This window comes from Arabidopsis lyrata (genome assembly GCF_000004255.2).
Source record: "Arabidopsis lyrata subsp. lyrata unplaced genomic scaffold ARALYscaffold_2, whole genome shotgun sequence".
NCBI classification, from domain to species: domain Eukaryota; kingdom Viridiplantae; phylum Streptophyta; class Magnoliopsida; order Brassicales; family Brassicaceae; genus Arabidopsis; species Arabidopsis lyrata.
In genome coordinates, this window is record NW_003302554.1 from 13,381,020 (window position 1) to 13,401,812 (window position 20,793).

A 20,793-nucleotide genomic window follows, 5' to 3' on the forward strand; every position below is an offset into this window, starting at 1 on the left:
GGATGGAGTATAATCTCTATGTGCTAGAACATGAACACTAATATATAAAAGACATGTGTTTCTCTACTTATTAGTAAATCTTTTGAATCGAAAGCGATGATTTATGTGTATAGGGAGAATGGAGTTGTAATGATAACGAGAGTGACAATGATGATTTCCTTCTCCAAGTGTTAAGTCTTTTTTTGCCCATTTTAGTATACTTTCATTTAAAGACGAAAGCACAGTAGATAGTAAGATTCAGTTTCACTTTCGACTCCACTTCATTCTTCTTATGCATGCTTGAATGTATGTAACTTCTACAATTTAATACAAACTTTATTTTTGTATGATTTAATACAGTAGTTTCCCGGTCAACTTGAAAGTGTCGATACCAAATTCTAAATCATAATCCACATGTTCTTATCCCATGGTCCGAAATATGTGAAACCAATATGTATTAATTTCTTATGAAATATGATGGTGCATGAAAAATAAAATGAAATTGGTTATTTATGTCATCAAAGTGGACTAGATTTTTTGAGATAAGTGATAAACAATTATCTTTCGATGATTTTGTTTGATAATTTCAAAGGTTGATCAAGAAATTAACCTTACGATTTTTGCATAAGTATCAAATCAGACCGTAAAAATCAAAATCAATAGAATGCAGTGCCGGTCCGACGTTTACTAAGACCTACGCAAAAAATTATTTTTTCCCTCTTTAAAATGCTATTTCAATTCTTACATAATAATAATTTAATACCAACGGTTATTTCTTCAACTTAAACGAAAGAAATAGAAGTTCAAAAGTATAAGAAAAACATAAAGCATCAAAACCAAACAAAGTTGATGCTTTATGTGTGTGTTACTAGTTGTGATGATCATGGTTCAGACACAAGTTGAATAGGATGATAATGAGAAGCTTACCCATGATTAAGGAAACATTATTACCTATTTTTCATTTATATAATTTTGTCTCTTTTGTATAACAGTTGATTACATAGAAGTCATTGGCAATTAGATTGTTTTCAAAATGATATATAGTAAATAGAGTGTTTGAAGTGTTTATAGAGCAAAAAAAGAAATGTCATTGGGAATTGTCTTACCTCGGGGACACATATAATGGTTAATTATGCATTATGAAGACATACTTTTTCAGACCAGACATACAAAACTCATAATGTTTTATTGATGACTAAAACCGCACAAGTTTCTTGCACTTAGCTTTGTTTCGTCTTTGTTCTCCACTAATACTCTTATTCTTCAAATCTTTTATCAGATTATTGTCCTCAATATTAAGGAAAAAATAGACCGGTAAGATTACGATTATAGTGCTGTAAGATACTGATACGTGAATTACACACTACACAATCATAAAACAATATATACGCACACATTTGTATGATCATTGCAGATATGCTAATGATCACACATACGTTCCTAGGGGCGGACCTATTTAAAGAGTAGGTGGGTCACCTGTCATAGAAATAAACGTGAACATGTCAAATTTTAGAAAATTACACGGTAACACATTTACCTCAATTTAATAGTCATATTCATCACATATTTCACACATTCGGATTCATGGACGTTAACAAATTAGAAATGTCGTTAACACTGCTAATGAGAAGAAAACTAATAATTAAATTACGTATAGTTTATATTAAAGTTTAAATCAAGTGCTGTTTAAGATTTGTATGTTCTTATTTGAGGGTGTAAAGTACAAATACTATAATAAATCTGAGTATTAAACTGAATTAAATGGTTTGTTATGTTCTTTTTATTAAATTCACATGCATATATATTTTTGGTAATAACTATATATTTGTTGATCTTTTATGGAATATATTTAGAAATAAAAATTGATACAAAATGCATTTATAAATTATATACACACAGGAGACCTACCTAAACGCAATCATAAGGTAGAAGTGACGCAATATTGTTGGGGAAAATTGTCCATTAGTGGTGATTGATGTGCTGGTTTGTGGTGGTGCAACGATCATCCGTCATTTGAATATGTTAATTTAATCTACATTTCATAGAATAATAATTTTGTATATATTGATGTGCTGGTTTGTGGTGGTGCAACGATCATCCGTCATTTGAATATGTTAATTTAATCTACATTTCATAGAATAATAATTTTGTATATATTGATGGAAGAATATGGAAAAAAAAACGTGAATAGACTTTTGAGAAGGTACGAAAGAAGAAAAATAATATGGGACCAATAGACCCATGCGTGTGACCAGAAACTGACCCTTTGCTCTTCTTTTTTTTTGTTAGTGGAAGAAATCTTACTGATGCAGATGCACCAAGTATTAAGTAAAAGTGAATGAGTCACCCTTTGTATCAATGGTTCATGTTTAAGAATGTTAAAGAGGTTTCCAACAAACCGGTCGATGAAACATTAGTTTGACAGACATGAAAGAATTTGGAAATTTTTGTTTCTTCTCTATCATCTCACATTAGTTAATCGTTCAGATATACAGTATATCATATACTACTTCAGCAGAAATACAATCTTCAAATATATCTATGAGCCCGTAACATTTTCTATAGGTCGATTTACAAAGTTTAAAATAAAAATAAAGAAAAAAAAAGGAAAAAAAAATGGGACTTTTGCAAAAATGCCATTTTTTCAATGCCACTTTTCAAAAATACTCATTTTTTAAAACCTTATAAAAAATGCTCTTAAAAATATAAGACTTACCCAAATATGTATGTAATATTATTAAAACATACACAAACTATATTTCTATGTATCTAAAATCTTATAAATACTTTATAAATACCTTATAAATGCATTTTAAATACCTTTAAAAACCTTTAAAATATCTTGTAAAACCTTTGAAATGCTTTAAAATAACTTGTAAAACCTTTAAAACACCTTATAAAACCTTATAAATACTTTGATCGAGTCTTCAAGTAGTAGTTACAATCCATAAGTACTTTATAAACCTAATAAAACTTTATAAAATTTTCAGATTTTAAAAGGGGCATTTTTGAAAATAGACATATCAAATGAGCATATTTGAAAAGGGGCACACTAAAAGTGGTATTTTTAACAATTTCCCAAAAAAAATTGGTCTCAAAAACTTAATGAATAAGATTCAAATAATTATAAACCAAAATTATTATTTTTTGTCAATAACTTGCATTACTAGTTTTAAACCTAGACAGGAACGCACACGATGACACGAGTCCAAACTATTAGCCATATGTTTTCGACAATAAAAATTAAAATTAAGCCTTAGTTATTGAGTATGAAATACTAAACATGTATCTAAATAAGTTTTGAACAATTATTGAAAAGATAATTCATATCAATATATAAACAGCAATAACATAATTCTCAAATTTCTTCTATTTTATTGCGATACTGTGGCACAAACACAACATATGACTTAATATATAACAACGGTGAAAATACGAGTGCGGTCCTCCGAATTCCACTAGATAATTAAAAATTCATCGTCTGAATATGTTGTAAAATAAAACAAAAGTCACCAAAATGTTTATACCAAATTGGAAAAAATTTGGAGCCTGTGCAAATAATATGGTGAAAGTAAAACGCAGAAATAAAAGTGTGATTTATCTTTTTGGGTTAAAAAAAAAAAGATGTTGTGTTGTGTCTTATGATTTGGCTTCGTTTTACTTTTATTGACTAAACTTCTTACAAAAACGCAGTCTTTGTCCGCACTTTGCCGGTCAACCTCTTTTATGATTTTTGCTTTTTGTTTCCAAAACCCTTCTCTTTCACTCATCTATTCCCATAGGCCATAGATGTATATAATATATGTAGCAAAACCAATTGTATTTCATCGTATAACTAAAAATGTGAATCCAAGAAAGACATTATCACCCGAAACCATTGGCTCTACGTAAAATCATCGTAGACATTGCAACGGTTAAATATTTGTAATTCAATGAAGAAAGAAAGCTATGGTCCCAAATTCGGGACATTGCAAATTTGCAACGGAAAGAAATCTTATTTACTCTGCTTTGGTTTTCTATTCGAGAAGAGACTCTGAGCCGAAAACTTAGAACTTTTTGATTGATCAGAAAAACTATTTTTATTTACAAAAATTAGGACATCATCAAGTGAGGGGAAATTATTACTTATAAAATAGAAAACATTTGTGTTGGATCAGTTTTTTTCTTCGGGCATTTACATGCTAAAAAGTGGTCCAAAAAATATTTATAGTATCTAAAACTAAAACTGAAACTAAAGCTAGAAGAGCATCAAGATTTTGTTTCTAGGAAATAAATGATTTGACTGCTTAATTTACCTTACAAACCTCATAAGTTAAGTTACAAAATTCCTAGTTTACCTTTTGTTTTGTTAAACTTAAGTTATGAGTTACCTTATAAGTTAATTTTCATTCCACCGTTTTTTTTTTGTTACCAAAAAATTCGGACCTATGTCTTTTCATTTTGGAAATATTCTCGTCAAGAAGGATCGAACTAAAAACACAATAGAACCAACTCTAAATGCTAACCACTACTCTACTATACTTTGGCAAGACCATTAGCATTTGAGTGTGAGACCATTGATGTATTCAGATTTTGTTCTTTATTTTTTGTCTCAACTCTCAGAACAAAATTCCTAGTTTCCCTTGATCTGATGTCTTTGGTATGTCATTTAGCTTGATTCTACTTTTACGAAGTTTTATGACAATTATGAGCTAATTCAGCGGAAATACAATTTTCCACAAACAGGTCATTTATGAACGTGGTTCGATAGAAAAGAATAGTAGTAAAAGTTTTAGTCAATGAAAAAGTATAATTTCTCAAGAGTATACTCCTATAGTACTATGGGGAGAGAGTAGGAGAGAGGAGTTGAAGAAAGTAGAAGAAATAGAAGAAGAATTGTGATTGGGAAACTGTGCGTGCGTCTTTGAAAAAGTGAATGGAAACATATATCATCATTCCTCCTTTTCTCACTTGTTTTTCCCAAATCTTTTGCCTTATGCCCCTTTGTGTCCTCTTCTCCTTCTTGTCTTATTACATTCCTTAAAACAAAAAATAATGTTTTTCGAAATCAATATTTAACATTTTGTTCATGTATTTAAACTATACGTTATAGTTATTGACATTGTTTCAAATAGTATTAGAAGCATGAATAGATGGAACTACAAAACCTCTCAAACGGAGTGGAGTTTAAAATTTAATTTATAATCAAGCATCTAACGGTTTTTCATACAGAGAATGATTCATATTCATTGAAAGAGATCCCTTTTATTCTTGTCTACAACTTCGATAATGTTATTAACAAAAAAAAAAAAAAAACTTCGATCATGTTAAATGGTTACAAAGTGCATGAAGCCATGTAAGCCCACAAAATAGGCGGAGTGAGAGAAAGAGAGAGAGTACGTTCCAAGACAAAATGATTAAAGGTCTTTGGGAAGTCATAAAGGATTAGCGTGGGAAATGAAGCTCAAGAGATAGAGCACTGTTTTTTTTTTTTTTTTTCGTGAACAAAATTGGCTCCCTGCTTTCTTTCTTTTGCTATGCTTAATTATTCTGTTCTTTTCAGACTTTTATTTACATTTTTTTGCTTTGAATACTCCTTATATTTAATATCAAGGTCGGTCAAACTTCAAAAACTATAAAATTAAAATTAAAATTAAAATTCTCTACTTTTCTCTACATAGTAGTATCTTTCTTTATTTATTGTTAAGGATTCTTACGTTACAATATGAAAATCGCAGCTTCTTTCTTACAAAATTGTTCAGAATATATACTACAAGAATCGGAAATAAAGGTCCTATCTGAAATTAATGTGAACCGTGTTTTTGCCATTGATGGTCTTGGTCATGCGTTACATTCTAGAGAAAGTATCCATCAAATTTTTTTGAAATAAAAACCTAAAAATATATGCTTATAAATAAAAACCGAAAATATATACTTATAAATACGCACACGTGCATGTATATTTGAGTGTATACATGTCAATTTCCAATGTCGTATATTAGACTTCATCTAAATAATTTAAAAAAAAAACTTGGTAAAGAAGAATATTTAGGGGGAAAATAAGAATTATTAAAAGATAAAATTTCTTAAGAACTTTTATAATGAAATGAAAGTGCGAGGAAAGCAAAAGGGCTTTTTGGTTGCAAGCTTGAGACTAAGGTCATGATGATACGGCCAGCCTTTTTTTAGTCTTTGGTCGGTCCGACAATCTGTGTGTTTTGTGTTCACTCTCTGTTTTACTTTCATTTTATTTACTTACATTTCGGTTATAGTGTTTCTCAAGCTCTCACATATCCTGTAACTATAAGGGGATGTCATTTAAAGTAAATTTTGGACCATTCACTATGAAATTAGAATTTACTAATTTTGATATTTTATTCCCCTGATAGCTACACTCCTTAGTTGAGCTTTCCGTAAGTTGAAAGCAAAGACGACTTGCAGAGTAACTTTCCAAGTTGCAAACCATCCATTCATCTATAGAGACATATCATATAAACAAATTTATTTAGGAAAAAAACTACAAGTTGTATTATGATTTATGACATTATATGTATCTCCAGATTGATACACCCATGTCTATAAAACCCATAATATATTGACTTTCTAAGTTGCAAACTATCCATACGTCTATGCATGTACATCGTATGAAAATTTTCTATAGGAAGACCTAGAAGTTGTATAGGTTTATCATCACATGTAAGAACTTCGTTCCACAATTTTGTAACAATTGTAATTTTAAGACGAGTTTGTCATTAGCACTAGACACTAGTATTTGGTAAACATATAATTTCCTTATATTCAATTTTATTTATATGTGGGTGTCAATATAGATAACCCAATCCAATTTGACCCATAATATTAATGGGGTGGATGTTAACTAGGTCAAGGAATAACATAAACCATTTAGTAAATTAAGTTGGGTCAACTCATGATTTATTTAGTTTGATGGGTCAAATAGTTATATAATTCGATCCATGAAATTAATTTTTTCATACAAATTATCTTCATAATTAACAATGATTAGCATATAATCGATATCATAAACTCATTGTCACCACATCATCATTATCATTTTTATCATCATCATACCACCACCATCATCATAACATATCATTCATCATCATCTATAGGGAAAAAAATATGAATTTACGTTTTCATGTATGATGATGATGATGATCGTGGTATGATGCTATTATGATATGATTATCAATCTAACAAGAAACAAATAGTAGTACTTATTTTGTTTCTTATTTAGTTTTTAACAAAAATGTGGTTAAAATAGATAACTCAAATAAATATGTTACAACCCAACTCATTAGTTCATTAATTCACTAAGGTCAAAACTCATTTGACTTATATCAATCTAATAGGGTCTAAATAATTTGTTATGAGGATTTAAATTTGGATGGTGATATAACATTAGTATCAAATTTAGTTTACATGTATTAATTAATATTTGTTGATATCATGGTTTAATTTAGAAGACAAATAATAATTTTTTACGTATGTTATGTGAACTCTAATTACTATTTTAGTGCTCTAATGTAAATTCTATTCATTATATATAAATCAAATAATCTGCAAATTAGAAATAGAAAGTGAAGTACTAAATGCGTAAATTAAAGAGATAGATAATCTAAAGAATCTTAAACCCATTACCTTTTTTTTACCTTTTCAATAATTCCACCACAACACAAAACACAAGTTGCAAACTCCACATATCCTCCAAACCATAGGTAACATACAAACGCATGAGTTTCCTATATATGTCTGCGTCTATAACATTTGAAAGCAAACTTTTGTCTCTTTTTAACTCTCTTAACTTTTGTTTCTTCTCCTACCTTCTTTTACCAACCTTTCCTTTCTTTTACACATTTATAGATATATATACATATATATATATAGAGAGAGAGAGAGAGAATTGGAAAAAGAGTTGAAAGATGAAGACTCTCATGTCTTCATAGAAACAAGTGATATGTGCGCAAAGAAAGAAGAAGCAGAAGACAGTTCTGGAGCCATGAACAACATACAAAATTACCAAAATGACCTCTTCTTTCACCAACTCATCTCTCATCATCATGATCCTTCTCAAACTGAAACCTTTGGAGCATCCGGTAACGTTGGATCCGGATTCACTATCTTCTCTCAAGATTCCGTCTCTCCAATATGGTCTCTACCTCCAACTACCTCGATCCAACCACCGTTTGATCAGTTTCCTCCTCCTTCTTCTTCTCCAGCATCTTTCTACGGAAGTTTCTTCAACAGAAGTCGACCTCATCATCAGGGATTACAGTTCGGGTACGAGGGTTTTGGTGGAGCCACGTCAGCAGCACATCATCATCATGAACAGCTTCGGATCTTGTCTGAAGCTTTAGGTCCTGTAGTACAAGCCGGGTCTGGTCCTTTTGGGTTACAAGCTGAGTTAGGGAAGATGACAGCACAAGAGATCATGGACGCTAAAGCTTTGGCTGCTTCAAAGAGTCATAGTGAAGCTGAGAGAAGAAGAAGAGAGAGAATCAATAATCATCTCGCTAAGCTCCGTAGCATATTACCCAACACCACCAAAGTAAGTCAAAAAAATTTATACATAAATTTTCATACATAAATAAAAGCATTCATCATCGTACACCGTTTAAGATTTTTGTAAATAGAAAATATTAAAACAATGTAGATTTGAAGTGGACAAACATAGTAGCTGCGACATGAAAGTTCATGTCACATTTTGTCTCTTTTTTCTTTCTTTTTTTACATTTAGGTTTTATAAAAGGAGAAGTAAGTTATTCAAAGGTTTTACGTTTTGATCAATGATCTTCTGGATATTTGTTAAAGTCCCGAGAGAGAATCAGTCAGAGACTGTATTATAAATAAAAAGTAAGGAATATGGAACGTCTATGTCGTCGCTTGGTTAATTGATGTAATAAAGAGAAACAAACGGCGCTGCTTAAAAAGCATAAAAAGTCTTATTGCCGGACCAAATCATAACTTCTTCGACCACATAATTTTCTCCTCGAAACTATACAAATATGTTTTTTTTGTTTTTTTCTTTTTTAATTCAGACGGATAAAGCGTCGTTACTAGCTGAAGTGATCCAACATGTGAAAGAGTTGAAGAGCGAGACTTCAGTGATCTCAGAGACAAATCTTATCCCAACGGAGAGCGATGAGTTAACGGTAGCTTTCACGGAGGAGGAAGAAACCGGAGATGGCAGATTTGTAATAAAAGCGTCGCTTTGCTGTGAAGACAGGTCGGATCTCTTGCCTGACATGATTAAAACATTGAAAGCAATGCGTCTCAAAACGCTCAAGGCGGAGATAACCACCGTCGGGGGACGAGTCAAGAACGTTTTGTTTGTTACCGGGGAAGAGAGCTCCGGTGAAGAAGTGGAGGAAGAGTACTGTATAGGGACGATAGAGGAAGCTTTGAAAGCGGTGATGGAGAAGAACAAAGTTGAGGAATCATCTTCTTCTGGAAATGCTAAGAGACAGAGAATGAGTAGTCACAATACTATCACCATCGTTGAACAACAACAACAACATCATCAGAGGTAATCAACTTTTACTTAATCGCTTTCCTCTTTTTATTTTGGGTGTATCTACTACGTGTGTGTTGTTTGATGGTTATGGAAATGAATGTTGTACGTCACGTTATACTATAGATATATGTGTGTTTGTGTGTATGTATAACGGAGATATTTGTATCCGTTGGGGTCTTGGACTTTTGGTTTGCTTCTAAGATACTTTTTTAAAAAAATCTTGTATCGTTTAGTTGGTTTATACATGGCCAATGCATGGGTATGAAAAATTTCGTTTTATTGGCAATGGGAGGATTTGAGTTTAATTTTAGTGGGTTTTGGGTTATTTTTGCAATTGTGTGAATGAAACCAACAAGAGACAATGAAGAAGAACAGGAAACGTACCAAAGATGATGTGTATCATTAATTGATTTAGTCGGGTTCGGTCCGGGGGAAAAACAAAAAGAGACAAGTTTGGGATTCTGAGCTTAGTACGTTGATGCTTCTCTGACTCTTTTGCCTTGTGTATTTATGTGTTCTGTAGAATCTTTTTTGTGTAACGATTTTACATATATGATATATCCACAATTCTCATAAACAGATAAGTTTTAAGAATTAGACCTAAACAATATTCAAATATTTTGCTTTATATAAATTGCATCATGAACTGGTAGGAGGTACCGAGGTAGACATGGGACCAAGACTAAGATATAAAGTACATACACATATAGTCAATTAGTTTTTTAGGTTGGTCCATGAAATTTAACATGACATCATGGGATGTTGCAGATCCTTAATATGATAAATTTGATAGGAGTAAAACCCCAGTTCTAAAAATCCCCGCCTAGCCTGATTACTCCCGCTTAATCGCTAGGCACATCCTCTCCGCCTCGATTAATGACTAATCCCTTAAAAAAAATCAGTTACCCGATTACTCTCCACCTAATCCGATTAATTTCCGCATAATCCGATTACTTTCTGCCTATTCTTACATATCCCGATTATTTTTTTATTGCAAGTATAAAACAACTTTTTTTTGTTATTTAAATATTTGAATTGGAAATTTGTGATGTTTTACAATAATTTATGTTCAAATGTTTAACAAAAGTCATAATTTTTAATGAAAAATCATAAAACAATATATTTTTATGTGTTTACTACAATTTTGAAAACAATATTAGATTAATATATTTTTAAAATATTAAAATAACCCTAAAACTAATCCTCGATTAATCCCTGATTTTAATCCGATTTTCTGATTAATCGCTAGGCCTATACCGAACGCCCGACTAGCGCCTAGCGATTTTTCAAACAAGGAGTAAAACACATAATATGTTAAGGAATAATATTTATTTTAGACTCTCATTAAAATAATGTTACAATATTTTATAATTATGACTAGACATAATTTCCTAAATTAAGATAAATACAAATATATTAATATTTTTATGGATAAATATAAATTTTCTAAACTAAGATGCTTAAATCTCTAATATTTCCATATTGAATATCAATTGATGATAAGTGATTGTGATTGAGATTGGTCCTGACGAAGAACATACGTAATTGACGTCGTATTTGTGTTAAGCTTGCATCATGAAGTGAAGTACGTAAGACGTTAGTAATTATTATGATTTTTTTGGTACTTACGTACTATTTGTACCCTAACTGCCATTTCATTTGTCTTTAACATTTTACCCAAGTGACGGCCATGTGAATTGTCTAAGTACTGACTCCTCTTTTGGCTTTCTCTAGACATGACCTTGAATTCAATTCTAGTTTATGCTAATTATGTCTTCATTATCAAACCAAAAACTTTGAAGATTTCTCAATTTTTATGGAGACTTGCTGCAATTAGGGCTCAGCTGGTCATGTTGTTAGTGACATAAAACGAGAGGAATTTGATTTATTTGGCTAGATTCCCCAAAGATATTGTACTACCCATTTGCATTGAAAAAATATATCCCAAAAGAGCCTTTTCTTTGAACTTTTGGCATCTCTTTTTGTTTAAGAAAAGTGTGTTAGGAAATCTTAAGGCCCAGCCGAAACCAAGCCCAGCAATCTTTTTACAGTTAAGTCTTTTACTACAAACTTTTAGTTTCTGTTATAAAGATTCAGCAAAAAATTACCATTGATTTTTACCAGATAGTGCTAATATCAATTTTCAGCAAAGTTTTACCGTAAGTATCATTTAGATTTGTAATTAGTGACTAGTTGCCAATTACGATACTTAAACGGTGCTTTCCCGTTAAAAAAAAATCACTGTTCACACCCTAATTAGCATATTAAACCTTAATTGTTTGTCAACTCAACTTTTTTTTTTTTTTTTTGTCAACTCAATCATTTATCTAGTTTTAATGTTAAACAACTGTTCATCTATCTTATCAACAATAAGAATCTCTCTAGCCGGACTTATAAACTTGCACGACAAGACATTGATATTTTTTTTTTAATTAATGAATGAGAGAAACGACTTTTAATACTTTTCTCCTCACAAAATTATTGAACAGTATTAGTAATTTATATATATATATATAACAAAAATTGCTATTGGTTGGTATATTTATTGGTGCATATGTCAAGATATTTCTGGCCACAATCATTAGAACGCGATGGTAACATGTGCTACAATTTGACAATTCTTTTCATCTAACAAATGATAACTTTGACCTCGTTGGCATTTGTTTCTCCCTAACACAATGCTCGAGCTTGTACATTTCAGATGGAAGACTTGTAATCATATGTAGTTCGTGGTGCTAACTCATTGTTGACATGTTTTTTTTTTTCTTTCCCATCAAACGAATTTTGATCTAATAGGAAAAAATTATGCATTATTAATTAAACAGATTCTTGCTTGGGAATGAAATAAATGTTTCCCAATATTTCTTCTGTTTCAAAATATAAGGCGTTTTAGCTAAAAGCACGCCGATTAATAAGATCTACTTTTTAAAAGTTCAGCCAATCATAAAAGAGACTACATAATAAAAATAATCATAAAATATTAAAGTAATACTCCCTCCGTTTCGTTTTAGTTGTCGTTTAAGGTTTTTTCACACAAATTTAAAAAGCATTAAATTTTCTGTTTTATCTTTTATAAATATATTTTATAAAAAATTTCATTGGTCAAAACATTAAAACCGTAGAGATAAAACTGGAATTTTCACCAAACATTTGCATTGAAAACATAAAACGACAACTATTATAAAACAAAATTTAAATCTTAAAACGACAACTAAACTGAAACGGAGAGAGTTGTATATAATTTGCATAGAAACTTGAAAACGACTTATATTTTGAAACAAAACAGTTTCTCCAAAACGTCTTATATTTTGAAACGGAGGGAGTAAAAGAGATATGTTCAAAAACTCCTCAATCAGCAGCCCTAAAATAAATACCGCGTCGTTATTCCTAGGACCTAGAATTTGATCCCATATCCGAAGATATTACACCGACGCATATAGAATTCATGTTCTTTTATTTTATATAGTCAACCACATGTATCCATAAGTACACCTATACTGTATTATTTCCACAAAACTTTATAAAATATGCAAAAAAAAAAAAAAAGGAGATTAACTTTGATACGTTAAGAGCAAACGCAATGGAGCATGTGTAATTGTGGGTGTAAGTAATTGTTTATTATTATAATTAAAAGAGAAAGAGAGAAAAAAGAGAGAGAGAAATAGAGAGAGATAGAGAGAATACATTTTTTTCTATTTTTATAATGCCTTACACTTGAGTGTAAGTCTACACCCGATTTTTGTTGAAAAGGTAACTTTTGCAATATTTCTCAATTGTTTATAACTTACACCTATGTCTCAATTACGCCATTGCGTTTGCTCTAAGAGTGTTAACTTAATTGTTTTTTATAACGACAAAACTTATAATTCCATGTCACCTCCCATGTTGTCAGAAAATATCTCTACCCAATAGTAACCACTGTTCCAATTTAAATCGCATTCTCTATTATATATCATATTTCCTAAATTACCCTTATCTAGGACCATAGTAGCTGCAAAAAGTAAAAGGGTATTTAGGTAAAAAAGACATTTACAGAGGGCTTTGGCGTGGAAGCTGAGCCTTTCTCCGAGTCTGGAAAATGTCTTTTTCTCTAAAGAATAAATCTTTTTCTCTTCTCTTCTTGAAAATTTCCGCGAAAAATCTCAACTTTTCCCTCTGAAATTTCCCCAGAATCAAACAATTGGATCTTGATTTTGAGCTGTGTTTGAGTGATTTAGAGGCTTAGGGTTTGTGGCGAAATGTTGGTACAGAGAAGAGTAATGAGTTGGAGAAGAGTCTGGAAGTCGTTTCAAGCGGCCTCTGCGCATTGTTTACTCTTCTCCTTCACGCTTCTTCTTGCTTTGAAGCTTGATCATGTTGTCTCTCATTCATGGTGGTTAGTTTTTCTTCTTCTTCTTCTTAAAGTTTCCTTTTTTTATGCAGTTTGTTGGGCTTGACTTCTGTCAAGTATTGGCAAATTAGGAAAATTGTATGAATCAATCGATTGGTTTGGCTGATTCTCTTATTGCAGAGGCTAAAAGCTTGGATTTTTTAGTACATAAGAACTGTGATTACTTGGTTATATGACTTTGAATCTTTGGTGATGTATAAAGTAGAAGTAGTATGATCATTACTATCCTTAAAGGTTAAGACTTTGATGTGGATAGCTTTCACTCTCTTTTGAATTTGTGTTGTTTTGTCTGTTTTACAGGTTTATATTTACACCCTTGTGGTTGTTTCATGCTGTGATTGCTCGTGGTAGATTTTCATTGCCTGCTCCATCAATGCCTCATGATCGGCATGTATGACATTTTTTATGATTCTCTTGTCTCACCTTGAAGTTTTATGATTCTTTAGTTAGCAGGGTTGTTGTAACCTGTTTAAGTTTTGATTTGGTCTTGTGGCAGTGGGCTCCTTTTCACTCGGTGATGGCAACACCGCTGCTTGTTGCTTTTGAGATCCTTCTCTGTGTACATCTTGAAGATAAATATGGTATTTTCCATAACTTCTATTCATTGAATCACGGCATGTATGATTGGTGGGTTTATTATAGCTTTCGTTGTGCTCCTCTGTTTGCAGTTGTTGACTTAAAGATTGTCTTCCTACCGTTGCTTGCATTTGAGGTAGCAATTTTGATAGATAATGTCAGGTATTTCATTCAAAGCTTTAGGTTTGATTTTGTTCACCCTTCTTACTACGCTAGAGTATGGAACAATTAAATCTTGTTTGCAACTATTCCTGCAGAATGTGCAGGACACTCATGCCTGGAGATGAGGAAACTATGAGTGATGAAGCCATATGGGAAACACTTCCTGTAAGTTGGTTGTTCTCTATATACAAACTTTTCCAGGAATTTTAGTCATCAAAGCTCGAAAAGTTTAATATATGATCCCTTACATAGGGCTACTTGACATTGTCTATTTCTCTTTCCATTTGGACTTTCTGCTTTAGATGAAATGAAATTTATGATCTGGCTTGTTCTTCAATCTTATTAACTTGTCTCTGCAGGTTGGTTCTGACATTGTCTATTGGTTTTGTAGCATTTCTGGGTTTCCATATCTATGGTATTCTTCATTGCCGCAACAACCTTCACTCTTCTTAAATTATGTGGTATGTTAAGCTTTTACTTAACTATTTTTTTGGAGTTAATGATCCTCTCCCTTCCAACTGCAAGCTTATAGGTGTTCTTGAAGTTACTATTTCCATGTCCATAGTTCAACTAAAAGATAAGAGAAGAAAAGTAAATTGAGGTTGTTATGATATCTGGTGACTGCATGTCCTAACAGTTAGTGTGTGTGTAATTTTGTAAAATCGACTGCTTACTCATTACTGTTGTTCTGCTTCATAATCTCTCTTTCTCAATCTGTTTCTTTGTTTCTGAATCTGTTATCTTTCGAGTCCTTGTATAGGTGATGTAGCTGCGTTGGGATGGTGGGACTTATTTATAAACTTCGGGTAAACTACTTTTTCTCTTTAAGACCTTCTGCCTCTTAAAATATGTCTTCTGTGCCGGGTTTGAACAATCTTCTTTCTCCTCAATTTACAGAATAGCAGAGTGCTTTGCGTTTCTTGTCTGTACAAAGTGGAGCAATCAGTCAATTCATAGGTATTCACATATACCGGAACCTAGCTCATCTTCAATGGTAGTAAGATATCTGGATTGGAACAGAGGTCTAGTTGTAACCGCCGACGACGAGCATCAACAAAGCAACAGAATATGCGGTCTCCAAGATATTGGTGGACATGTTATGAAAATTCCATTCGTTACCTTTCAAATAATCCTTTTCATGCGCTTAGAGGTACAGCACAGACAATTCCATTGCTTTTGAAACATTTCCGCTTTCCTGGCTTTGAGCTAATTCTCTTTCATCTTACTTCAGGGAACGCCCGCTTCTGCCAAAAACATTCCGATTTTAGTTCTGTTTGTACCTCTTTTTCTGTTACAAGGAGCTGGGGTACTTTTTGCTACATATAGATTGGTTGAGAAATCAGTCTTATTGATAAATAGTGGTAGCGGTTCTTATGGAAGATATTTTACCGCGACATCATCAGCTCGTGAGTACCTGGGATTCTTTCAACATGGTGCAAGGTACAATAGCAAAAACGAACTAAACATGAGAATCTCTGGTTACGGAGACCTCCTAAATACTAACCTTTCTCAAATCATAATTATCAGATTACTTGGCTGGTGGTCTATCGATGAAGGAAGTCGGGAAGAACAAGCTAGGCTCTACTCTGGAGAAGCTACTGGGTAAAGCTCTTTTATTTTGGTAACAAGACGACAATTTAGATCTGGTTAACAACATATTTTGTTTGACTCCAAATGATTTCAGATACAACACTTTCTCACCAGAGGTTGTGAAGAAAATGCCAAAGTCTGATCTTGTTGAAGAGGTAAACTACACATAAGTCTTTTCCTTTTTAATATCTGAAACCAAAGCAAAAATCTTGAATTCTTAAACTCCTCATCAGATATGGAGACTCCAAGCTGCATTGAGTGAGCAAACAGATATCACCAATTATAGCCAGCAAGAGTACGAAAGACTTCAAAACGTAAACCAACCACTTATTTTCTCTGTTCAATAACCCTCCCTGAAAGCAACGATTTGCTTAACCGAATAGATACAAATCTTGAATTTCAGGAGAAGATTCTTTGCAGAGTTTGCTTTGAAGATCCCATCAATGTGGTTTTACTCCCATGTAGACATCATGTCCTCTGCAGGTAAACCAAAGTTTCTTCTTTTTCCTCTATCTCACTTTCATCGCATAGTGTTTCTGATATTTTTCGGTTTCCAGTACGTGCTGCGAGAAATGCACGAAATGTCCGATTTGTCGTGTCCTGATCGAGGAGCGTATGCCTGTATACGATGTGTAGATTTCCAGAGCACTAATCCATAAATGAAGAACATATTTCTTGCTTGTTTGGTTTTGTTTTAGTAATGAAGCAAGCACTTATATATATATGTTACAACTTGCATAGGAAAATCCAAATGTGGATGTACATAATCTTGTAATCCATCGTATATGTCATGAATCTTCTCTCTCTTTTTTTTTTTTTTTCCATGTAATTCTTTTTTGTCCTATTAGAGTACAAAGATCCGGGTTTAATGTTAACCATATAAACCAATATTAAACCGGGTCTATCTACTCTAGTATGTCCAAATCAAAATGTGAATTAGTATGTGTATTCCTTTGGGTGGCCACTTCAGATCTTTACTTAAAAAGCGTGTGAACGTAAAAATATTTAGCAAACTCAAAAGAAGACTTAAAAATGTCATGATCATCATACAATTTGCAAAGATACAAGTATTAATGGTTTAAAAGAAACAAATTTCGTGTTTTTAAAGATCTCTGAACTCTTATCTTCCAGTATTTTTGTCCTTAGTCCGCCGCATTTTATATAAGAAAAAGTTGGTAAAAATAGTCTAATTGATTTTTTTGTTATTCTGTTGTGAAACTCATTGTCATAGTAAATTAAGAAGTGAAAAAAAAATTAGATGAGAGGATGTATCTTCAATGTGGCCGACAATAGTGTTTTTATTTCACAAAATGTTATCCCTTTTATGCTCTGTTAGTCAGTTCGTCTCACCACCTTTTTAAAATCTGACAACAATTTTAGATGGTATAATATCAAATTTCAGATTTACATAATTTATTTTGGCAAAAAATAAAATATTTTATTATTCAAAGGGATGATTTTATTCTATTTCATAAGTTGGTAGCTTTGAATATTGGATTTTTCTCTCTTATTAGACGACGACGACAAACATTAGAATTCGTTAAATGTCTCAGTCTATGCAAATTAGACAGATATTTTATAGTATTTCTAGTTTTTTGGTTTTATAGTATATTTTCCCACCATAGCCATAAACGGCCTAATTTGGTATAAGTCATAATTCTTTAACCTTTTTATGTATTAATTAAACCGGGTGATAAGATTCAGCAGAACACATGCTGAAGACAAAGTTGTATGCGTTGCAGTATCGCTAGCCAAACCAATGACTACGGATTGTCAAGCCTGCAAAATCTTCTGCTTTTCTAGCTAGCCTTGGTCTTCTGAAATACTATGACATCCAATGTGTCTACCATTCCAGAGAGAAACATATTCACCAGAAAACATGCATTATATTCACTTTATGAATCCACCATTTTACTTAGATCCACTCAGTGGAGAGATTGTTTCATTAGATCAAAATCAGAGCTGATGACATTGAGCAATTCGAGCACGTAGAGATCAACAGAAATGCGTGGATTTTAGATGATATAATATCAAATTCCAGATTTATATAATTCTATTATTCAAGGCCAGGGGATGATTTTATTCTATTTCAGAAGTTGGTAGTTTTGAATATTGGGGTTTTTTTTTTTTCTCTTTTAACAGACATGCATGAATAACAACAATAGACACCAGAATATCTTCTACATGTTATTCATCCTATATATGGCCTATATATAAAATCAGTGAATTTTCTATGTATTTTTCACTCTCCAAAATTTGTATTATATATACATAAAAGTTTATATCAATGTATTTTAAATTCAGATTTATTATTTATGGAAAGTTATTTTAGTGTAGTACTATAGTATATATATTATAATATAATATCTTTATTTAGTTTATAAACGCTTAATCTGTTTTAGGTTTTGATTACGTGATACATATAGGTCACCCGTCGCCGTCCATTTATAGCCTAGCATTTTCTGAATATTGGTTACAAGCATTATTTGTTTCTCGACTGTGTTTTCTTAGGTAAATGGTGAAGACAACAGGATGGATCATGCATGTTGTTTGTTCCATTTCTTCTCAATATATTTTGACGGTAAACAAAAAAAAGAATTGTATGTACCTTTATAAATTGTTTGGTGTGAAGCCGTGAAGGTCTTTATATCGGAAGCAAAATTAAAGAAACTTGATCAGCAATAAACAACAACAAAAGATATCGAATTAATAAGTTACTAATATACATCTGAAAAAAAACCTTCTTTGGGATGAAAAAACTACTACAAAAAAAAAATATACATATTAGCTCCGTTTAGAAGTCAATACATATAAAGCTTTCTTCCCAAGGGTTATAACTTATAAGTAAGACCCGCAAAAAAAAAGAAAAAAATAATAATTCTTTGGTTAGTCTTCATTAAGCCGATGATGATGATGATGATAATGATTTGATTTTTAGTCATGCCAACAAAGAAGCATGACGACACACCTCCTTATGATGTAAAGCTTAGCCTTTTGCTCTCTAACCACTCCTCCCACTCCACGGCTCCACATCTTCCTCTTTGTTCCTCCTACACTTGAACCGGTCGTCTTCATTTTCGCTTAACGGATCACAAATCAAGATAGTGTAATTTTTTTGGCAGTGAATGTGAAAGAGATGAGAAGGGAATGATAATAATGAGGAGGGTGATGAATGAAGAGGAGTTATATATAGAAGTGAGAAAAAAGTAGTGCCTAAGGACAGAAACCGAACCGTACCGAACTAGACCGGTCCATGAAAGAGGAACGAGTGGGTCCGTTGGGGTTTGTGCACTGTTCCCTAACCCACCGGACACTGTGCCCCTCCATACCCACGTGGACCCCAGCTTTGAAAGAATCTTTGCCCTAAATGTGATTATTTATCCTCTATCACATGCTTTTGCTTCTCTCTCTCTTCATGAAAACATTAACCAAACCCAAAATGTTAAAGTCGGATCTACTCAATTACCATTTTCTGTAAACAATGAATACCATACCGGTGTTTAAAGTGAACCATATTTTTATCCGATTTCGATCGGTTTAGTCTTTCATATATTGGGTTTTGTCTAGAATCTTAAGTGTATCAGTCTTTGATATGGTTTTGTCCAAAATCCAAAGTGTATGCAGTATACCAAACCATATTCGACGTTAGCAAAAGATGTGACCAACCAAAATTGTCGGGAACTACTATACTAACCATCCAAAATCGACAAGTGGCCTGGTCCCCGCAGCATATTTCAACATATTATAAATCATATTTGAGTTTTAATGATTATTGCTTTTGATAATAATAACTAATGAAGAATAACATTAAATTCCTTTAATTAATAGACGTAAGTTGTATATATGTAGTGAGCTAGTGATATTTCCGTAGCGACCAATTCTAGTTAAGAAGTAATATATACACTAGGATCGTGTAGCCACATGGAGAAATATTCAAAAAGGATCGAATTTTATGTTTAGTCTATTTGAGTCAGATATAAATTATTGGTAGACAAATTTTATGGAATACTATATTGTATAAAAATTGCTTTGTGCGCCGAAATTGGTGAGGATAACAATTAAACAAACGTTAATAGCAGTATTAAAGACCAAACTATAACTAAATGTGGGACAGTTAGGCGTTAATTAGGTGGCATAATCCTAAATTCTAGATTCTTCTAAATATAATATTGAGATTGTATCAATCTTTTCAAAAAACCGACAAATAGTTGGTATGATTTGAGAAGTAATTAAACCAGCTTTTTTATTTATTCACATCAATGGTTTACCCAAAGGTAAGTAAAATAAACATTGAAAGATCTTATCCTACAGCTATATCACAGCTTCATAGTTAACGTTAAGATTGAAGTTAATTAAATAATTAGCTACACAAATAACCAAGTAGAGCTAGGTGTGGTTTGATGTGGTTAACGGGCTGTTGTACGTCATTGGTTATAGTGAAGTCCTCCTCGAACATGGAGAGTGGAGGAACCGCACGTGAGGTTCTCGTGATTCACAAAATGCCTTTAGCTTTTGGTCGTCTAAAAGAACAAGTTTCAGAAAATACTCAGTGGCGGAGGTAGAAATTTATGTTACGGGGGTCAAA

The 20,793-nt window shown here is 32.3% G+C and overlaps 3 protein-coding genes across 3 annotated transcripts; 2 read left to right on the forward strand and 1 right to left on the reverse strand.

Moving 5' to 3' along the window:
* Window positions 1-7,749: 7,749 nt before the first annotated feature.
* Window positions 7,750-9,800, forward strand: LOC9324748 (transcription factor bHLH30). Its single transcript, XM_021035401.1, has 2 exons — window positions 7,750-8,524; window positions 9,015-9,800. The coding sequence occupies exons 1-2, from the start codon at window positions 7,934-7,936 to the stop codon at window positions 9,504-9,506; spliced, it is 1,083 nt and encodes a 360-aa protein (XP_020891060.1). The 5' UTR covers window positions 7,750-7,933; the 3' UTR covers window positions 9,507-9,800.
* A 3,743-nt stretch (window positions 9,801-13,543) lies between these two features.
* LOC9323272 (transmembrane protein 185-like) lies at window positions 13,544-17,158 on the forward strand. Its single transcript, XM_002887161.2, has 14 exons — window positions 13,544-13,865; window positions 14,181-14,271; window positions 14,377-14,461; window positions 14,549-14,618; window positions 14,714-14,783; window positions 15,010-15,079; window positions 15,379-15,424; window positions 15,516-15,768; window positions 15,850-16,058; window positions 16,146-16,220; window positions 16,303-16,363; window positions 16,442-16,522; window positions 16,612-16,691; window positions 16,766-17,158. Exons 1-14 carry the CDS (start codon window positions 13,729-13,731, stop codon window positions 16,842-16,844), a joined length of 1,407 nt encoding a protein of 468 aa, XP_002887207.2. The 5' UTR covers window positions 13,544-13,728; the 3' UTR covers window positions 16,845-17,158.
* Window positions 17,159-18,892: 1,734 nt separating this feature from the next.
* On the reverse strand, window positions 18,893-19,737 carry LOC110231102. The gene has a single exon (XM_021035959.1). It carries the CDS (start codon window positions 19,281-19,283, stop codon window positions 19,143-19,145), a length of 141 nt encoding a protein of 46 aa, XP_020891618.1. The 5' UTR covers window positions 19,284-19,737; the 3' UTR covers window positions 18,893-19,142.
* Between the last annotated feature and the right edge of the window lie 1,056 nt (window positions 19,738-20,793).